The sequence below is a fragment of the Anticarsia gemmatalis genome, chromosome 1, assembly GCF_050436995.1.
Source record: "Anticarsia gemmatalis isolate Benzon Research Colony breed Stoneville strain chromosome 1, ilAntGemm2 primary, whole genome shotgun sequence".
Lineage (NCBI taxonomy): Eukaryota > Metazoa > Arthropoda > Insecta > Lepidoptera > Erebidae > Anticarsia > Anticarsia gemmatalis.
Window position 1 is genome coordinate 7,477,126 of NC_134745.1, and position 22,427 is coordinate 7,499,552.

The 22,427-nt window shown below is 32.7% G+C and overlaps 2 protein-coding genes across 2 annotated transcripts; both read right to left on the reverse strand.

Annotated features, from left to right (window-relative positions):
• Positions 1-63: 63 nt before the first annotated feature.
• PIG-U (phosphatidylinositol glycan anchor biosynthesis class U) lies at positions 64-3,251 on the reverse strand. Its single transcript, XM_076115779.1, has 3 exons — positions 2,399-3,251; positions 1,576-1,847; positions 64-1,201 (listed from the first exon to the last, which is right to left on the reverse strand). The coding sequence occupies exons 1-3, from the start codon at positions 3,160-3,162 to the stop codon at positions 948-950; spliced, it is 1,290 nt and encodes a 429-aa protein (XP_075971894.1). The 5' UTR covers positions 3,163-3,251; the 3' UTR covers positions 64-947.
• Positions 3,252-3,864: 613 nt separating this feature from the next.
• LOC142973785 (circadian clock-controlled protein daywake-like) lies at positions 3,865-15,781 on the reverse strand. The gene is made up of 6 exons (XM_076115790.1): positions 15,594-15,781; positions 11,984-12,153; positions 8,707-8,777; positions 5,669-5,808; positions 4,786-4,935; positions 3,865-4,473 (listed from the first exon to the last, which is right to left on the reverse strand). Exons 1-6 carry the CDS (start codon positions 15,661-15,663, stop codon positions 4,316-4,318), a joined length of 759 nt encoding a protein of 252 aa, XP_075971905.1. The 5' UTR covers positions 15,664-15,781; the 3' UTR covers positions 3,865-4,315.
• Between the last annotated feature and the right edge of the window lie 6,646 nt (positions 15,782-22,427).

Below are 22,427 nucleotides of genomic sequence, written 5' to 3' on the forward strand. Positions count from 1 at the left end.
GTTTCAAAGATAACGTCATACTAATTGCTGGGAGCGTTCCCTAATAAATTAATAAAAAATATATAAAAATAATTTACCTTTTATTGACGATCCATCTGTACATTATTAATCTAGACTTTAATAATTAAATTCAATTACATTATTTGGTATAAAATTAAGGTGTAGATAAAATAAATTCATATTTATATGTTCAGTCCTGTACAAAAGACATGACTTCATGACAAATGCACGAGGACTATAGGAAGGGTTAAAATCGTATCGATTAGATGTTATAATTAAAAAAGAAGTTAAAACCATTAAAACATATTTGTGATGTTTATACAATACTAGCTAGTACAACCAAATATACAAATTCAAAACTAAAGAACTCATTTCAGGGCACATTTATCGAAATGCAATCATGTATTAACAAAGCGCATCATAAAAGTGGACTCGTAGTAACTCAGTTTACCGCGCAACTGAAAATCGTGGTAATTCATACTACAATAAACGCGCCCTTCGAACAAAAAAATGCCTTTTCATTTCCTCTTGGCGTTAAAATTGTATAATACTATGCAGTCATATAATCTCTAGTTTAATTTAAATATACAGACTAATCTTAGCATACAAAATGTTTGTTCTAGTGTATTTCATAGGAATATTGAAGTAAGAACTAAATCATATAAATCAGTCAACCTTCATCCACCATCTATATTATATTCTGTAGGAATGCTAGATTACATTATTTAAGTCCTTATGTCTGGTGACTGTTTTTATGATTAAGTCTTACATCATTTTAAATAAATTGTTCAACAATTGACTAATACTTGAAGTAACAGACATTCAATAATAGTTGATATAAACATAAAATAGTTAGTCACATTTTAATTATTCAATCGCCACTATGGAAATTAAATGCAGTTTATTCACATGTTATACTAACAAATATAATATCACAACGTAAAATATTATCGTAGAACTAGTTTGGCTGGTTTCCCTTCGACTTGTCGTGACGATCCGTGTTTAAGAGTAAATTCTCTCTTGATGTAAGCAAATAGTAGGTCAGTGATGAGGAAGATTTGTGCCGTGGCGAATGAGAGGGTAACTCCAAAGAAGAAGTTGGCATTAGCTGATCCGGAGTAAATCCACAAGTGCCACACAGTTGGTCCAAGAGCCGAGGTAATGATGAATGCACAGGCAACTATGAATTTTTGTTGCATAACTGGAAAAGATAGAAAAATATTTATAGTATAGATTGATGACAATGATATCAATAAAATTAAATGTTCAAATTATAATCTAAGTCTCTCAGTACTAACAATTTCAGCAAAACACAGATTTACATATTAAATGAGGAACAAAAACTTGCTCTAATAGTTTTATCAGGGGCTATTCCATTCATATTTGATTCATATTTGATTTCACCTTAGCAAGTAATGTAATAAAAGGTAATATTGCTTATAAAAGTAAAAGTTTGCAAATAAAGTTAAATAAAGGAGAACTAATTTTATTTGCAAAACTTTTTCTAAGATCAATTTCATTTAGTAACTACCAGATATCCAGTGTAATAAGTAACAGTTGTCATTAGATACTTACATGAAAACAAATGTTTCCACATTGGTAGTAATGCCAGATAGAAACCCACATCACCAATACAGGGGTACGATCTGAATATAGTAGAGAGAGCAATAAGTACTGTAGCTAGTAACACGGGCTCTTTCTTGAACCGCAATGTAAGGGGCACTACATATAGTGCTAATGCATTGATCTGGAACGCGCAGACAAACAGAAGTCTGAAGTGTTCAAACATTTCCGTGAAGAAATACCAGAACAGTCCAATGTTTGGTTTCAGGTCTGGAACTGTCAATCTGAAACAGAAATGATGGGCTAATTAAAAAATAAATTCTGCAACTGAAGAGAATACTTATGATTTATAGTAGTAAGTATGGCATCTTTGATATATATAAATCACTTGGTATAAATTTCTGTGCCTTCCCCAGTACTGGACAAACTCAGAAATTTGTGTGATATACAAATGACCAGAAGATTATAGGATACTACTAATGGAGCATCATATGTGTAGGAGTGAGTGTGGATGGGAAGGTGTGATACAAAAGAATTATGGTGGTTGAAGTGGAACTACTAGCACGTCCCCCACGCCTATGATAAGGTATACAATCAATAATTTCAGTGTACTTTTTTAATATTCTTGTGAGTAAATTTATGTACAAATGTTAAATATTTAGGTACTGCTCTGATAACCAGCAATTTAAAGATACATGAACCCCTAAGTACATAATATTTGACTACTTCAAGCATGCATAGCAAATTCAAATTCAAGCATTTTAAACATGTAAGGAAGGGAACAAAAGAAAGGTATACAAGTTGGTATATTCTAATCACAATAAGTTATACTCACATAAATCCATAAGTATTGTACACATATTTGTAAGATCCATCCATAATGTATGCAGATAGGTAAATTAGAAATCCCCAGCTCAGAACAAAAACAAGTAATGTTCTAATATATGAGCATTTGTTGCAACCTTTGTTGACATCAGCTAGAAGTATGGAGATCGGTACTATAAGCAGTAGCGGGTACAATGCCTGGTGTGTAGCAAGTGCTATGAACACACATGCCACTATCCTTTGTCCATTAGAAGCTCCCCACAAAGCCGTAGCTACTAATAAATTTTGAACAACTGTAGTCGTCATACCAGCACAATTTAAAACTGAGTATGGATTGAACAAATACACTGATAATACATATTCAGAAGCTTCTGTCAATTGAGCATTGTTTAATAACATTGTTTTTGATTCTTCAGCCACATCCGGCAAAATTGCCTCTTGTGATTCTTTGAAAATTCGTATAAAAGCCTTGGAAGTTTTATACAGAAGATGAGCAGTCAACAGGTCCAGTAAAGTGAATAACAGTGGTAATATAAAAGGCGCTTTCTTCGTCAGGTAGTGGAATACTATCAACATTATGGGTGACTCGTGAAAAGAATCCCCTTCATAGGGATTTATGTTGTGATCATATAAATAAATGCCTTCCATTAACCTCTTCCATGAGTTCAACGGTGTAGCTATTTCGACTCTGTTAGCTATTGTTTGCCAATAATCCAAATGGATTAGCCAGTATCTCACTAAGCCGGCTACCAAGTATTTTAATACAACACCCATTTTAATACAATTGCATTTAACTTTAGGGAGTAACACTACAAAATTCGAAATATCGTAGATAAATATTTTAAAGTGACATTTGTTAATTGTTCAACGATGACATAAATGACAGCAAGACAACAAGACACAGATTTCATGGAGTGTGAAAGAGATAGTAAATCGCGTTCCATATACTTTTCGTCCATTAATGGTATATTTTATACATAAAAAACTTTTGTTCAGCTCAGAACTTTATGAAATTTTATGCATTGCCGCTGATTAAAGTAATCCATAAACAAATTTAATAAAACCTAGAAAAAAGCTTCTCTTTTAAAAACTTTGTTTTGTTTTGTTTATCGTTGTTATCTCGATCTAAATAAATGACTAATAAATCCCTTAAAAAGACAATCTAAGCATAAAGTAGGTATTTCATTATTCATGAATTTTGCACTGAATCCTCATTACGGCTATCATGGCAGTGATCCGACTTCATAAGAACTGTGTATAACCTATTTAGTTGTAGATCCTTTCTTAATTTACGTACTCACGTCCTTCGAAATGTATGCAGCACGGCACAATAAAAAAGAGGGCCCGACGAGCGGCCAATGAATATTTTGAAATGAACGTCTCTGTTCTTTGCAGTTTTGGTTTATGTAGGATTGGGAAATAGTGCTCACCAAATTACCAAAGCACTTATGCTCATTATTAGATTAAAACAATATAAAGAATATAATAAAATTTATTCAACACAATCACTTAAGAATCTAGACGACTTAATGATGTAAAATAAGTTGGTAACTTATGACACTTACTTTAAAATACCTATTAAAAATTCTACTGAAATGGTTTAATTTGCTTAAAAACAACATTATTTATTTCTTAAAACTTATATTTAGGTATCATCCTAACCGTTATTGCGCGGCACAATGTACAAAGACAAAAGACTTTATTCACTTGCATGAAAGGCCTCACATGTAAAGTAGGCAGTAAGATACAATTGTTTTCACATCACAAAGGTTTTTCTCGACGCACTTAGTTTAAACACAAATATTTATAATTGTAAGAAATAAGTATAAAAATGCTCCATACATACACCTATACCTAATATAAATTATGTTAGGTATCACAGAAAACCAATAGGTATATACACAATAAAATTATTTTAATTATAAAACTACGATGAAGAAGGGAACAATTGGTCGTAAGGAACTTTTAAGAAAATCTTGTTGGCAATTTTGACGCCAATTTTATTCCAGTTAGCTTGAGCGTAGGGTAGGAATTCTCTGTACAATGTTCTCCAGTTATCATTCGCGAACCTCGTGCCTAAGTCGGCTGTGAAAAAAAAAACGAATACGATTAGTTAACGTTAAGAAAATTTACAACATGCAGATATGCTCGTAGCAGCAATAATGTAAATAAGATATCGTACTCGGTAGAAAATCTTGCCTTGAGACTAAAGAGGAATAAAATGCAAACTTATAGTTCAGTACCAAGCAGTAGTACTCAAAGAGAAAAGAAGTATCAAACGATTTCGCACATTTGATTTTTTTTACCATTAGCTGACTTTCTGCTGTAAGTCTCTTCGAAACCGTGTGAGTTACACCCTGGAGTCAGTCAATTGTGTTAAAAAAATATATAACTTACTTAATTCCTTGGATTCGAGGTTGTCATTTGCGAAATAAGTGTACATGTTTCCAACATCAGGTCTCATGTAGAACTCTTTGATGCGAATGAATGTGTCTGAACCGTTCTTTACTGGAATACCGTCCAACTTCCATGTGAATACCAAGTCAGCTGAAAAATAACATTGCATTAGGATATCACTGACATTATCTACTATGAAACGAACGGACAAAGCGACTGTCGTCGTCATCGCTGACTTAAGATCATACACGTAGGTACTTAAACAAACCGATATTCTTTTTATAAAAAAGCTATAGGTACTTTTTGTAGCAGGCATCGCCCCACTTTGGCACTAAACCTCTCGTTGACGGCTAAACGTCAATCAGCGGTCGCCAATTCATAAGCGCGAAACTTTCTAACTCTACATAAGTACCTAGTTGAGTTAACGTGGCAGATCAAACAGTCCTATTAACAATACGTGCTAAATACTAAGGTAAAGCATCATGAGAGTAGGTTAGTTTCCCTTCCTTCTCAGCATGGCCTCCACTTTACTCGAGAGTTTAGCTTAATTCATAGTTATTACGTATCTTGCCAGCTTGTGACGTCAATCAAATTACACAACACTCATACTACTCAAGTAACTATCGGTTATTTAAAATAATTATAGTTTTTATTCCTTTGAGGCGTTAACATTCGTAAACGGATGTCCATTTAATCTTAGGAATTATGTAATTTGAGATTTTTTATTGATATAATAGAGTAATAAAAAGCTTGTAAAAATAGATACAATGTTGCGTAATCATTTGTGTGGAATCTGAAATTAAGTTGATTGGTCTGTTTAAAATAATTACATATGTAAGTTGTCACGCAATTACATTTGATCTAGAAGGTACTGAGTACTTACTCATAGTCGTGTTAAATGTTCCTTCAGCTACAATCTTGAGTGCATTAAACTGTCCCTCTCCGTAGTATTCTGCTGACACAATCACCTGTGGTGTGGATAAATCGACTTCTAGGTGGAATTTGTCATCGTCTGCTCGCACTCTGAAATTATTTTTTAAAGCATTACTAATTATAACTGTGTATTTCCCCATCAGCATATAGGCAGTTCCATTTAGGCAGTATAGTCTTAGCAGTTAGGCCATCTTTTTCCAAGAAACATTCTTAAACATTCAACTGCACGGTGGCGCAGTGGTTTAAGCGTTCACCTCGCCGAATAACCGCAGCGCCGCGTGTGGTGGGTTCGAATCCCACCCGGGACAAATCTTTGTGTGATGAGCACGAGTATTTGTTCTGAGCCTGGGTGTTAATGTATCTATATAAGTATGTATTTAGAAGTATATAAGTATGTTTATCAGTTACTTGGTTACCATAGTACAAGCTCTGCTTAGTTTGGAATCAAATGACCGTGTGTGAGTTGTCCAATAATATTTATTTATTTAATACCATCAAGTTTATCAACCTTGACGGTATTAAGAATGTAAGAATGTGAACATTTTTATGTTGATGATGATTGACGATAAAATAATTACAATTAGGGTAGGTAATGAATTAAATTCTAGATATCGTTATAAATAGTTACGTGTTTATTTTCTATACTCGGACATGTGGCAATATATCAAACATGTTTACTTACTTAGTGGTATAAAAACGCATGATCAATTAATATTATTCAAAGTGTTGCGTAATAATTTAGATACTAATAAATTATAATAATTCCTCATAGATACATGCCTGTGATTATCTGATATCAAGTAAGTTACCTGATTTGTTATAAAAAAATAGATTTTAGAAACTTTTGAACTCCTAATTATTTTGAATGACTTTGCAGAAAAACAGAATTTTGAAAATGTAGCATAAAAACTTTTCATTTCCTGAATACATATTAACATAAAAATCATAATAATTCGAAACAATGCAATTGTATCTCAGTAATTAAAACCATTAATTAAAACTAAGTGCTATCAAAAAGTTCACGTCTTGGAATCTTTTGAAATCATTTTAAAGCTGCTTAAAAATATAGCAATTCAAAGAGGTTTTAAGTTAAATTAGTCAATCCAGCAAGTTAGAACGATTTTCACGAGAAGTTCCTACCCGGCAACCGCGGACCTGAATTTAAGTCGAATATAATCAATTGTGAAGTTCTTCGCCTGAGATTAGCGTAAATAACAATAATGCCAAATAAAGAAACCTTAGTTTAAGTTAGGTCCAACCGAGCCAAACTGGTTGGCCCCATCTCACACTTGGCCAGCGTGGTGGACTCAAGGCTAACCTCGTTTGGGAGGAGACCCTTGCCCAGCAGTGGGACAGTAAAGTTTAAAAAAATTAGGTCTTGGGAAAAGTCTTTAGGTTTCAGCGAAAAAATTACCAAATGATTATATCTGTTGACATTTTTGACAAAAGAGGTAACTAACATACTGTCTTATACTGCTATTTTCCTCATTAAGTTCAAGTAAGTAACGAGTACCTTCGTAATATTTGTATGATTGTATCATGCCGATGCAATTAGGGACTCGATTACCTTGTACTGACCTACATTGCAATATGCTACAAGTATGAATGCAATTCATCTTATAATTAGAAATAAACAACAATTATTTATCCATGACGTCTTGACACGTATTAAATGTAAGTGTTTAAGATTAGCTTGATTAATCGGAGCTAGTTAGGTACCTACATATACCAGGGTAATTAGTAACGTGATACATTAAAGACCCGAGGTTTTCCCTAAGAGTATAAATACATTCTACACAAGACTGAATGAAATTACACGATTTTAGCGTTATAATCTGACAAGTTAGGAGAGAGCCTTGGCATGCACCACTTTGTCCAGATTATAAATACCTAGCTCGGTGTATTTCCAAAATAAAGTAACTGTATTAGACCGGCCACCGTCAGCTGCATAAATAAGCCTAAATTACTGATGTTCCAATTCTGCATGTTGTGTACATATGTCAATCAGGAAACTTGCATTCTCTCTACTATGTTGTTGGACTACAGTTTACCCGCAAGGACACGGGTGGGTGCCTTAAATTTGCCTATTAAGTCATTCTAGCCACTTATTAAAGCAAAACACGCATGAGTTTTGTACATATTAAGTAAACAACGCATGTTAATTTTATTGTTTCCATTAAAGCTGCGAACAGAATGTCAATCGAGAACTGTTTACAATAAAAAACAGGACTTGACTTTTTTTTGGTCAGAACTACAGAACTTCTGATCTAAGGTTTTTATGTGACTTAATTCTATATTTTTCCATTGGCAGTACAGAAGATATGGAAGTAAACCAACAAGGGAGCTCTTTGCGCAATGCTTAAAGCGTTGGGCGCGTTATATCTATTACCTATCTTTCTGGATACAGTTTGGTTACACTGAGAAATTTGCATAATTATAGATAGGAATATACCACGGAATTCAAGGCGCTTGCATAATTTACAATCAATGTCGGATTGCCCTTGTGAATGAACATCAAATGGGATTTCATTTTCCTTAATCAACTACGACAACATGATACCTACCGTTAAAACTTCTCTTTCATTTGTTTAATGTAACTAATAGATAGGTACTGTATGTCAGTTAAATCAAATTAACTTTTAATCGATACTAATAATATCAGGCATTGCGGTTGCTTGCTTGTTTGAAAACACTTATGTCATGGACTACCAGTTCCAGTTCAAAAATATTTTTCTGTTGAATAGTACAATCATTGAAGAAGGCTGTAGGCTATTAAGGCTCCATGTCATGATTAATAGGAGCAGCAATAGAAACTATTGTGAAATCCGGAAAATTATTGAACTAAAATCTACGCGAAGGAAGTAGCAAAAACGTTATACTAAAAATGAATTTGATTATACTAATCGATCCACAAAAGACTGGAGAAGAAGTTTATAGCCAGAAGTTACAAAATATAGGTTAATTAAAACTAAGTTATTTGATAGTTACCTGGCGTCATGAACGGAAGCCTCATTCATGCCTTGGACATTGATATTCCTCATAGACAGTTTTGCGGCGATCTGAAATACAAGAAGTCAAATAATCAGATAAGGCAGCTTTGCATCTTCATAACACATATTACTCGCGCCGCTACATACCGCATACCATTACATCTTACATAGGTAAGGTATCAGTAGAAACAGTCTAAGCAAACGGTCGAAACAGCCTAGCTATTACATCCCCGACGCATAGCCGTATAGGACATCACTGGTGGAAAAGCAGCCTTACCGTTTATCGCGTCTAACATCATAAGTTCATAACCTAGCGATGCTGCGTATGGCGAGTAGTAAGTAGGTACATTGTTTTTTCCTTTCTCAGTTTTATAAAGACCTATCATTAATTACCGGAGTCAGGTTTACAAACAGAAACGTCCAAGATTAATTGTTACTTATAGTAAATAACTAATGAATAGTTATTCAGCATATGTAGTTATGTAGAGCCATTTTCCAAGCATTCATATAATTAATTTGCATCCTTACATAACGGCTAGCTAATTATTGTTGACTTTAAAGGTGATTAGGTATCTGAATAAGGTCTTGTTAGCTATGCCTTATGAGGAAACAGCGCTAGAATAACTCCTTGACCTAGGTAATGATTCGCTAGTGTAACTAGAGTAACAATGGCTTAGCTGTTTTATAGAAGAATTCAGGATTTTTGTTTGCAAATACAGTCGTAATTAAGGAATGTACCTAGTACTTGATGCGGGTCTACTTGCCCTAAAAATATAATTACATTCTCTGTGTGTGAGATATATTAGTCACAGAGAGTAATTATTAAAAGTTAAGGCTAGCGACTAGAGCGTTATTTAACTGATTAACGTTTATGATATTGGGCAAAAATTATTTAAAATCAATAGCTTTAAGATTCCAACCTTGGCAATAAGCTTAACTGTTGTAACTACAGCAGCAAAGCATAACATACCTACCTATTAATTACCTTTGCTCAAGCGTCCAATAAAATTGAGTGTGACCTCCTTTTTATGGTACCTACTGACTGTTCAGATATTACGCTGACTTTTCTATAAAACATTAAATAATTAGGAGTTAATTGGTTATAAAACTAACGAATTTCATGACCCGGAACAATAAACAGTCTAATTACTTTTCTATAAATTAATCTATTGAATACCGAACAATAAACGGTTTAACTACTTTTTCTATTACTTAATTAATCTATTGAATAAACTATGATGGAAAGTTACTAGAGTACGGTGCGGTCTTCGGAAAACTGATTACAGTCGAGAATTTCTAGAATTTTTTCACAATATGTTCTTCTATGGAAATAACCAGAATGGTTTCTATTCTCACTAGTAAAGTAAACAAATAAAGCATCCCTAAAATTATGTTTTTATGTTTTGATTAATTTGATTAATTGACCATGCACATGCCCATTTATTTCCATTTTAAAAGTAACCCTGTTCTAGCCGTAGGTAGCTAATTTTTTATACAGTTTTGTGAACCTAGGTAATGGTTTGAGTTATCTATGAAATTGTTCTGTGTCTTCATATTCAACAAATATTTATTTCCATTAAAAAAAAGAACTAGAATTTGCCATAGACAAAAAAGTCGTTTTATACTATATCATCAACCTTAAACTTTAATCAAGTCAGTTTATTTATAAAACTGACCAAAAAAAGAACGTTGTGGCCTTGACTATTTTTTATTGCCAAGGATAATGGCATATACTTGTTTTTGAGAAAACCTTTGTTCTCTTTAACACGGTACCTAGTTTTAATTGTATGCATAATAATGTTTTATTAAAAAAAAAAATCCGTTATTAACTAAAAAAAATCCATTTTCATTTTAAATTAAACTTTTAAAATAATATGGAGAATAAAATAAAACAATGAAATAATTGCGACGTTTTAGCGATTCCTGAATTGTTTGTTTGTTATTATAACAAAGTTCAATGCCATTCAAATTAAAGGAATCATGAAAATGTTGTTTAAAATGTTTAATTACTCTCTTTTTTATATCTCTACATCCTCATTGTATAATGCCAAGTCTAGATATTTTTGAATGCTCTATCAGAAACAGGTTATATGTTCATTAATATTTAAAATGCTAATTAAGTATACCCACTATTCATTAAAGATATTATTTCCTGTTTAATGCGTTTTGTGCAGCAAAATAAACGTATTTATAACGTAATATACACAGCTTTTTACACATACTTATAACTATTCTTATAAAATATAGTATGTAGGTAGCCTTCTTAGGTCCGTTTCGTGGTTTCTAATTTCAAGTACCGTTTTTTAAACTTCTAAACTAACTTTTAAGCTTTTAAAGTTCGACAATGTATTTAGACGGCAAATGAAGTCGCAGCTTTTAAAATAATTTATAATTTATAAGGCAAAAAGATTGGACGGCTTTTTTGTGTGGGGTCCTTATTTCAAAAGTCAAAATTAACAACTTCAAGAAAAAACGAAAGCTCGCCAAAACCAGTTTATTTTTTGCTTTTGAATGTTTGTTTTGCATATTTAATTTCTTTTTTATTCATAACTACTTTAGTAAGTTGGATAAAAAACTTTTATCGAGAACTATCGAGATTACGAATGTGTAAATTGACTCAAAACAAAGTCTTTTTCTTGGCTAAAGTAGCCCGTTATTAGTATTATTATCTGTTAACCATGTAAAAATATGTAAATTGTTAGATATTCATAGCTGAATATAGCTTGACAATTAAGTCAGTGAGCATGAACATTCGCTGTTGGGTATCAAAACTACCTTTTAAACCAGTTGAGCTTATTTATTTTATTTTACCTTATCGTCTGGTTAATGCCGTTCGGTACTGGGGGTTACTGTTTCGTGTAAACCAAATTATAATAAAAATATTTTCATCACTCTGTTGCAACTGTTTTTTCTGCATCGATAATATTGACTCAAATTATGTAAAATTCTTGCGTAGGTATACTTTAACGCAATAGATACTTAAATTAGGCTCCACCGACAAGAAGGGAGAGGTACCCTTGAATACAAAAAAACGGAGAGAGAAATATTAAAAGATATAAGTCTTCTGTCTGCCATTATATTTACCGGCTCAATAATAATTAACGAAACAAAATGTTATGTAGAATTCGCTTCTTAATTATGATAAACTATTATTTCTGCCGAAATAACCTGCATATTTTGGAAAATTCGCTTGTCAATATAACTTCTCTTATTTACATTGTTGTAGAAACAGACCTAACTTTTCGGTAAGTAATAAAATTCATCTAGATTCTTACCTGGTTGTTTTTGTAGTCCACTTTGAAGTCTTTCTGAATGTACGGGTCTATGGGAGGTACCCCTAAATCTGGGATTCCAGGAACCATAGCCTTGATCCCCTTTCGAACGGCATCCACCATGCAGTCGTTTAAGTCCAGTGCATTTCTGTCGCATACTTTCAAATATTTTTCTGCAAGAAAATTTTACAGTATACATCTTATGCAAATCATTATTATTAAATACAATGAGAAAATGTGTGTTTAACTGCTAAGCAAATATTTGCCTACTATAAATAGTTATTTCAGACTTAGGTATACTAATATCACATTCTGGAAAATAAATACCCAATGCTTAACTGGCCTCTCGCATTATATAAAAAATAATTTGTTTCCTAAATCAGTTAGCGTAAATGCTGTGTTTTATGGTACGATAACATGAACATCTCTATTGTTACGAAATGCATAACAAACACTAGAAAGATTTTGTCGGTACGATTAACCCGAGTATCTAGTTTATAAGTATGATGTTCACGCCCATTTCCGAGTTTTACGTAACTAGAATACCGACGTTAAATGAGTATAATATAATGTTCCTCGCTTGAGTACCGAATAATAGTAAAAAATATAGCGGAAGAGCTTTGAAGGTTTTGTAGGTTAATTCGTCTTTTCATTACCATTAAACAAATAAAGTTAAGTAGGCGCGATAAGTGCTGAAAAGTCAATTAAACTAATCATCTAGGCCATTTTTTATTGTAATTGAAGTATCAAACCTGAAGCTCAAGGCTTATCTCCTCCCTCAATTTGGGAGTAGACCCTTGCCTAGCAGTTGGACAATAATGGAATAAAAAACTTAAAGCATAACCGTAGCGTCTATTCCAATACATCGAATTATGAATTAAAAAGAGAATCTGATGCAGCAAGAATCAACAAAGAACAGCTTTTAAAATTATGCTGTTGCACGATCACATTTTGAAGCTGACATTCTTGTTGGTCCAGCCTGTCGCTAAAATGTAATATGTCAAAGATTTAATTAATTAGAGAAACGCATTTTGTGTTTATAAAAAAGAAATCTGCAGCCTGATTAAGTATTACTTTCAACAACTTTCTTTTATTTGACGCACTCACAATTCAGATTATTTTATTACATGACACTATTGACATATTGTTGAGATAATATAATATTGCGCTTCTTATAATGAGATTTAACGAGGCATGACGGTTTTCATTATGAAGCATTGAGGCGTTTTTATTTAAAAGTTATGAAATAATATATTTGTGTGATGAGCACGAGTATCTGTTCTGAGCTTGGTTATATTATTGGTATACTGATTGTTATACTTATTATGTACATATTGTGTATTGTACTATCATGATAATTTTTAACAAAAATATAGTGTCTTAAACTAACTGGCCTATTGGTTTGAAGGCAAACAATTTTAATTTCTCGATGTACAAACATTTAATGTTTATCTTATTAACATTTCATATAGGTTAACTTGTTTCAACTTCCTGATATATAAAATAGTGTAGTTGTAGTGTGTTCTTTTTCGATCGTAATATTATTTATTCTTATTTATTCTCCACATGTAGAACCCAAGAATTTCAAGAAACAAATTGTAGAGTTTCATTAGAATCAAGAAAATGGACAAAGAAGAACCAACAACTTTGGTCATGACCAAGAAGATACAAACAAAACTTATAGACATATTTAGGTTATTTTAAATCTACTTATTCCTGAGTGCTAGTAGAAGGTAATTTCTAAGCCGCTATTAATACAATTTCAAAAAGAAAAATACCACTGATAACTTCTGCTAGGTCATCCTTGATTAGGCCCTTAATAATAATGCTTAAGTTTATAAATTACTAGCTGACCCGCGCAACTTCGCTTGCGTCACATAAGAGAAAATGAATCAAAATTTTCCCCGTTTTTGTAACATTTTTTATTGCTGCTCTACTCCTATTGGTCGTAGCGTGATGATATGTAGCCTATAACCTTCCTCGGTAAATGAGCTACCTAACACTGAAAGAGAATTTTCCAAATCGGACCCGTAGTTCCTGAGATTAGCGCGTTCAAACAAACAACCAAACAAACAAACAAACTCTTCAGCTTTATAATATTATTATAGTATATAGTATAGATTATAATAATAGAACAAATAAATGCTGCGGATTCCTAATACATAGGTGAGCAACTGAGCATAGTAAGTAGGTACTAAGAATTCAAGTGAATGAGTAGTTGTCAACAAAATAATTAAGTAACACGATAACAACATCTAAATTATATCTCTTTTCGAGTAATTAAACCGTACATACAATCCCGACTTCCTACTGTTATTACGACAATACGTAGATATCGTAGAAACATGACAAAAACTACATTTTACGTAAGTAACACACGGTTTCTCGAACAATGTTTATGTATTACAATATCATGTCAAAGCCCACGTCAAACATAAGACAGGTGAATTCAGTAGAGCATGTAGAATAATAATTTGAGAATTTTCAATTATTTTGTATGAATAGAAATAGAGACAATTAGGTCCTATATGACAAGATGTATAGATGTGAATCAGGCAAGGGTAGCTTGTTAGGATCCTACCAAGTGGCGTTCTTTGGTCTTTGGCTACCCCCATGGGAAAAAGGTGATATTATGTATGTATGTATGAATTAGAGGCATTACAAACGAGTTTTCACATAAAACCGGCTAAGTTAACTCTATTATCTCTAAATCAGGGAAATCCCCTACTACAGGTTTTGATAACAATGAACAATAGAAAATTCAACAAGTGAAACTTTTCACAGATTAACTGGTTTACAGTGTAACAAATAAATCCGAGCGTAGCTCCTTGTTTCGTGCTGTATCATGTTAACTGTATACAATGAGAAGAATTTTATAGAATCCTATATTTTTAAACTACAAACTTTAAAAGAAACTAAATGAGAATTAAAGCCTTAAGGTTCATTAAAGGACATTATTTATTTTTTTCTGTTATTTGTCCATCGGATAAGCTGACTACCAGTGACTACCACGTAATATGTACATGTAAGAGGCGGAACAGGCCCTACATGTCGTTTTTATTGTGTTCACGTTTAACCAGTGGACAGCCCTTGACATCTGCAATTAGTGAGTGGAAGGCTTTACGAACATGTTAATTGAAAACAAAAAAAATGTGTAAGGCTTTATTTCCACACGTTTATTACTAAAGGGACTATAAACATTTTATTCAAATTTTATGAGACTCTAGGAAACAGGTTCAGGGGTCAAGAAGAGTTGGAGAACCTTGGAATGTGTTATCATTGATTTCGTATGTAATATTTGTAATATCATATGGCTACTTCTTGTATAATATTTATTTAATTTTGCATTATTATGATACAAACAGGTAAATGATAACAATGTTTTTAATAACTTAGTAATATTGGAAGTATTCTCAAAACCGATTTACAAATTTGAATTTTTCAAAAAGTTACGCGTGTAAATGACGTAATAATTTGTCGAAAGCGGGTTTCATTTTGAAACGTAAATTTCAACACAATAACACAATTTCTAAAATATATCTTTACAGTAAACATTAACAAATATCTTAAATAATAACAAATAACACTACAATTAATATACTTAAACACTTACGTATGTCAACAGCACCATAACAACCACTGAGCACGATCAACAAAATTGGTAAATTTTTAAAAAGAAACATGGTGTAAATATTTTTGGAAAATACAATAAGTAAATATACAAATAACGTGATACGTAGAGACAAGCACTACGGCCTAAGTTGTGGCATCGTTTGGAAGTTTCGCACCGGTGCTGCGCTCACGGCTCGCTCAAGCCGCCCGCCAAACCGTCAGCTCCGATTGCATAAAACGCAGCCTAGCCTTCAATGTCAATACTGGTTTTTTTGAATACATAATCTCGTTAGGTAATACATACTACAGTTATCTTATCGATATTCGATATAACAAATTAATATCAATTTTCATTATATAAACTTAAACTGGCATTTAGATGATGAGATCATCTTTTGTTCTCCAATGATACAAGAGCAACTTCAGCTATTAAAACTAATATTTAATTCACTTAAAGTTAATGGTAGAACAGATTAAGTATCGCCTTGAGGGGTGATTATGTCAATGATGTTACAATGTGAAGGTCTACGATATCATTCGGAATAATAATGATCCGATGTTCCCAAACATTCGTAGACTTCCTGATTTAAAGCTTTCTTCACTGCTACATCAGGATAGGTATCGAGAAATCCATTTATCCTATAGAAAAAGACAGGAAATGCGTAAAAAATATCAAAAATCTACTAGATAACTACATTAACGGATACTAATTCAGAAGAGGCGAAATCGGGCTTAAAGTTTTCTACGTGTATAATAGAGAACAGAATGCATCTCCACAACGTATTTGAAATATGGATGATATATATTTTCGCGTGACATCGTTTGATGTGACGTAGAGAGGTATTTGGCACTTCTCAACCTCACATCAAAGCATCGATTAACGCTTATAATCCGTATGTCCCTGATCATCTCACAAGGCAAAATATGCGAATATGACCTACTTTTTTGTTTTTATATGTTTCGGTTAGCATTGTGTGGGTGAACAACCGACATTTTGATATTAAATCATAGGAACAATACCTAAATAAATACGTATAATGTACATATGTCGTATACTTCATAATCAAGGAAACGATTTAGAGCCACATTAACGACTTAGGCAAAATTGTCGCATGACTTATCCAATAGATAAAGTGACAGAAAACATAAGTATAATAACAATTGTCATAAATCCACCTAACTAACTAACCGACACTTAGTCAGAAGTAGTGAAACCAGGGCTAAGAAATAAGTTAAAAGTTATCTTCAGACGTTCTGTAGAAAAACCTTAATTTTAGGTACCCAATAGTGTAGCTGATTTGACTCAAATAAGCTACACTTTATGAAAAATTAAAAACACAATAACAAAAATACAGCATCGTAACATCACAAGCTCATATTTTCTTTGGGTCCAAATGAGTGCCTAATATAATGTTTCAGACTGTAGGCAACAGATTTGATTTTCAAAATTAGTAATAAAAATATATTTTATAGCACCATTATTTTAGATGAACTTTTTACGAGGTACCTACAAGTTTAGGAACATTTAGTTTACTCAGACATTATTATGATAATGACGTCTAGACTCTAGGTGCTTTAAACAATAGGTATCTACGTAACTACCAAAATATTTATTATTATTTTTATAATTTGTGTGAACAACACATTTATTCAGAATACAATACGTGAACCAACAAAACATAAAAAGTAAAACGTGACATAGTGTAAGACCGTAGCTAAGATTTTAATTACAGCGCCGTGTAATTCCTTCAAGTTATTTATCCTTTATCTAAGCATCTCTTAAATTACTAGCAGTTAAGGCTACTGTTATTAATTTATAATTATATGCATTCTTTTTACAAAGTTGATTAGATATATTTATTTATGAATGTTTTTTTTTTAAAGTTAATCCCATGCAATTGGGGGCCAGCCTGTTGCCATATACCGGGGACGTAACCAAACTCCGGACTGCTATTGTACTAAACTACGGGAAGTTTCTCAGCTGTATTTTAAGAAAACACTCTACATTAAAGATAATTTAAATTTTTAATAATTTAGCTATTTCATAATCCCAAGAGCAAGGATTTTCTACTTCAAAACCGTAAACTTTACTGTTGAAATACTTCAAAAGAATAAGGAGTTTTAAAAATAAATAACCAATCTTTATGAAGTAAAATATACGCGACTACACAATAAACTATTTTTTGGGCAGCAATACGTACTCAAGCACTTCTGATACATATCTAATACCAAAATTTAACCAACTATGTATGTTAATCTTTTAAATCTTGTTTTTTAACAACGTATATTATGTTTCATTAATATTATTTAATTACCTTTGTTGTGTTACACAATAAAATGATTATTATTATGATTATGTGTATACCATTTTAAAAACTGAAAACCTTGAATATGTTCAATTGAAACGAAGTTTGTAAACGAACGGCGCCTTTTGAAATGAAAGAGGCAAAACAGCATCTTGCTCTTTTCAAACATATGTAGAGTAGGCGCTTTCATCTTGAAACATTCAAGTATAAGTACAGACATGCTTTTTCAACTTTAAATTAGATGCAGAAGTTGAATCAAGAATATAAGGAAATCTAAGTGACTGTGTAATAGGACCATCATTTTCGTCAAGCGCTAATAACATTTGGTCGTCTTCAATTAGGAATCTTTAGTAAAGGATAGGATTAACTAATGTTTCAGATTTTAGGCAACAACTCTCATTTAAAAAAACAGGATTATCTAGTCTAGAAAATAAAACTGTAGTTGACTGCATTAGTGAAAAGTAGGTTATTGTTAACAGAAAATAGTCTATAGCAAACAGTTGCCGTCGCGATGTTTATTTTCGTTTTAGACAAAATTCTCTTGATGAACTTACATTCAGGCCTTTTCACGCATGTTGTTTTAAAAAGACAACTCCCGCACTAAACTCTTGTGTCGCGGGGACTTACAAACATACAAATAACGGACACAAAGCACAACCAGACCCGAAACAATTATTTGTGGATCGCACAAATAATTGTCCCGTGTGGGAATCGAACCCACAAGCTCTCGATGCAATGGTAGCGGCGTGGTGACCCAAACCAATGCGCCACGAAGGCAGTCAAGTGTGTGGTCTACATTTACTATAATGATTTACGTATATCTTCTTTCAAAAGAGATACAATAAATAAAACAATTTTATTATTTCAGTTAGTGCCACATCAAGTTAAGATAATAAAACGTAATTACGGTCAGACCAGTTTAAATCTCAACATCATTTGCATAATTACGTGAAAATTTGTCAATCGTGTTAATAAAATATTGGTTAAGGTTGTCGTCCCGATGGTGGGTTCATACCCTTTGCCCATATGGAAGAAACACACCATTATTTGTGTTACTGAACATGTCATATAGGATATTCAACTTAGGAATTCATTTTTTAAAAGTTTGTGTAATACAAATTGTACCTAACGTAAAATGTATGAACAAAGAGAACGAATTAATCATTCTCTCACTTTTAAAAGGTAGTAGGCTTTTCCTGCTACCTTTTAAAAGTGAGAGAATGGGCATAATGATCTACTTACATTTCGCCAAGTTAAGTTTTTACAGATCATTCAGGTCAAGAGATCCAAGACTTGATTTTAGACCCTACGAAAGCTACACTTCAAACGATAAGTACTTAAGTGAAATTACTATAACGTTAAGACTAACAAAAAATACTGATTTTACGGGTTTCGGGACATCAACATTTCTTCATAAGCTTATCCCTATGTTCTTAGCATACCTTTTTTTATTTCTTCTTTTGGTTACCTAACCAGCCCTACTAGAATACCTACATCGGTCTATTCCCTTTTTAAGATATTTACCATTCTTACTCTATGTTTATTTACAACAATTTTAACAATTAAATTTATCATTATCTGCTTTGTACATAACTTCTATTATATCCGTCTATTGTTTTCAATCGGTCCTGCGCCATATATCTGACATTTATGAAACCTACCGCGCTAGTCTCAAATACTGTCAAAGTACTTTGAAGTAGAACTAGTCAGTGTAGCGTGACAAGTCTATCAGACCGGCTCTACTGTAACGGCCACAATGAACACATTCAATACAAAGGATGTTTATCCAAACACATAAAGCTTTAACACCGAATACGGAACGAAACAGACGCCTAGCATAATGAAGCTGTAAGGTCTTATATTTTAGCGGATAAATCGAAGGGTAACCATAATCAAGAACCGAGGAGGAATCGGAAAATCGTGAAATCCAGATAGTACCTAATTAGATCCTAAAAAAATCTGTTTTTTTAATAAGTTGTAATTATTCATCTGAAATGCGCGCTATTACAATAAAAAGTCTATTGTTTCTGATACAGTTTCTACCAATTTTGAAACAATGTACAGTTAAAACATCGATTACGAATATAAAGATTTCTACAGAAAAGTATAAAGGTTTCACGACAGAGGCAAAGCTGCGTGCGAAAGATATTTAACTGTAGGTAACTAGGTAGGTATAATTCATTTTTATTTGCTATCATAATAGTTGACAAATAGCATTGTGGTGATTATAATCTAGCAGCCTACTTAGACTCAAGTGATATCATAGTTAAAGGTTGCGTTAACGGTTTCCGACCACCCATTTTACCAGTTGAATACCAAACAACAAAAGTATAGTATTATTTATAAATCTGACCCTAATGAGGAAGCTTTTATAATTATTAATGCTCGTCAATTTGTCACAGTTGGTTAAATAGCACACATATTTCAACCTTTTATTGCAGTACAGAGACGCAGTTGTATAAACTATATCAGAGAGGCCAGGTAGTCATATAAGATGACATTAAGATCGTATTCGCATTATTTAAGAGCGCTTCTGTGTGCGAGCTTCATGTCCGCTCGCATTTTTATACATAGTAATTTATGTAGCTTTTTTTGTAGCATTTTTAAATTAAGCTCTACAAAAACGGGGGCTTGCGGCGAGGTTCGTTGAAGTCTTTACATACAGAGACTACATTCCCTGTCCTTGTCAAGGACGAGTTATGAAAACAATCAACATTTACACTGCTGAGTATTTTAAATATTTATTAGACGTTCCTTAGTCATACTAGTATTTGCCTTAAGTATAAAGCTTAGACTGTCTGTTTTTAGGACAATAACAGAATCCATTTATCGTCAACATAGCATTTTTTAAAAGTTACCAGTCACCTTAACAGTATATAACGACATTAATAAATAACAGAAAAAGCTATTCAAATTCAAATTAGAATACATAACAACATTAGAGCTATTGAAAAAATCTCCTATTTGGCAAGCAATGGTTTTTCATAGCTCGGCGATTTATAATATGCAATAAATGTCTGTCTATTTTAACATGGTGCTCTAGATGTTCATAATATGTATAACGGTTGATGCTCACTGTACATAAATTAATGGAACATTATAAGATGTGACTTACACTACCTAATACATGCTACATACAGCATGGTAATTATCGCTCATTATATTGATGGCGCTCGATTATTTTCTTTTGCGAAGGTTGACGATCCCTGTTCAAAACATCTTTATATAAAATTCGTCCTATATCATACTTGCACACAGTCTGCGGTTTTCAGAACCTGGCGTAGACTAGCCAGAGAGTAATTGTAGAGAGGCGGAGAGTTTGTTCTGACAAAAATAATAAACGCTTATTTGCCTTTAATTACGATATACAAGAATTGAACAAATTTCTTGGTATTTACTACTTTTAAATATGTCAACAGGTACTAAGTTATTGCTTATATCAGAAATTAAGCAAAACTCGAAATGAATTCTCTAAATTCAATTCTTTTCTTGTATTAAAAACATCAATAACATTAACAATAAATAATTCTATATACCTCTCTAATTAATTTGCAAAACTACATAACAGTTTGTCGACAGATGTTTTCGAATGACAATTTATATGTTTTACCTATACGCGCTAACAAGACTGAACGTTTGTGACTAAATTGAATCTTAGAATTAATTCCTAACATTCAGTTGAATTATTGCAAATAGAGAATCTTGCTAATATACTAAGACTCGGAATTGATTAAATTGTTTGACTTCGTATGCTTTTTAATTTGTATTTCATTTTCTATCACCATCTTCGATATCACAACATTTCCTGAATATATATTTTACTGTGATATTGTTCTTTACTAATTTGAACTCTACATTAATCAGATCAATCCTTTGAGCTGCTTTTTTTAGATTGCAATTAACTATCTCTTCTTATTATGCAATGACAATCTAGCCACAACATATTTAGGTACAAGGTTTGAACGAGTTGCAAGATTTCAAAAGCCCGGTTCAGATTGAGCTTTGCGAAAATTGAGGCTTTGAATACGCTGATCAATAAACAAGTCGTTCGCATCAGCACAAAGTCACTACACCGACATATTTGTGAGTCACCTGTCCATTGTCACCTCTACATACGATCGTGGACGACGTGAGTAAATATTATAATTCCCTTGTTTTGGAACCTCACGATGTACCATAACATAAAACCTGTGGCCCACGCACTCAACAATGTATAAAATGTAAGTAGTGGTAAGACCGTATTAAATTTTTGCACAGCACCAACAGATACTGATCTACGACTTGACTGACTTGACATAACGGGACATTTAAAGATTAATGACGCCTAATATCGTACGCGCTTAAATCTAATCTTTGTGCTTGTTCAGCTCACGATGCGTGATTTGTATCGATATTCCGTCCTTGTAGCTGTGATCTAGACAAATATATTATCATTTAACATAAAAACCAAAAATACTAAAACATTTACACGTTCGCTTCAAAAATTCAAATCAGTTGAAGTGATGAATGGTGCAGCCTAATCAATACCC

Bases quoted from the DNA above. Each gene is read 5' to 3' on its own strand.
- PIG-U (XM_076115779.1), bottom strand. From the start codon at position 3,162: ATGGGTGTTGTATTAAAATACTTGGTAGCCGGCTTAGTGAGATACTGG. The intron at 1,848-2,398 runs GTGAGTATAACT...TTTCTGTTTCAG, and splicing joins TACAATACTTATGGATTTAT to ATTGACAGTTCCAGACCTGA. The intron at 1,202-1,575 runs GTAAGTATCTAA...TATCTTTTCCAG, and splicing joins GTGGAAACATTTGTTTTCAT to TTATGCAACAAAAATTCATA.
- LOC142973785 (XM_076115790.1), bottom strand. From the start codon at position 15,663: ATGTTTCTTTTTAAAAATTTACCAATTTTGTTGATCGTGCTCAGTGGT. The intron at 12,154-15,593 runs GTAAGTGTTTAA...ATTTTCTTGCAG, and splicing joins TTATGGTGCTGTTGACATAC to AAAAATATTTGAAAGTATGC. The intron at 4,474-4,785 runs GTAAGTTATATA...TTTTTTTCACAG, and splicing joins CCTCGAATCCAAGGAATTAA to CCGACTTAGGCACGAGGTTC.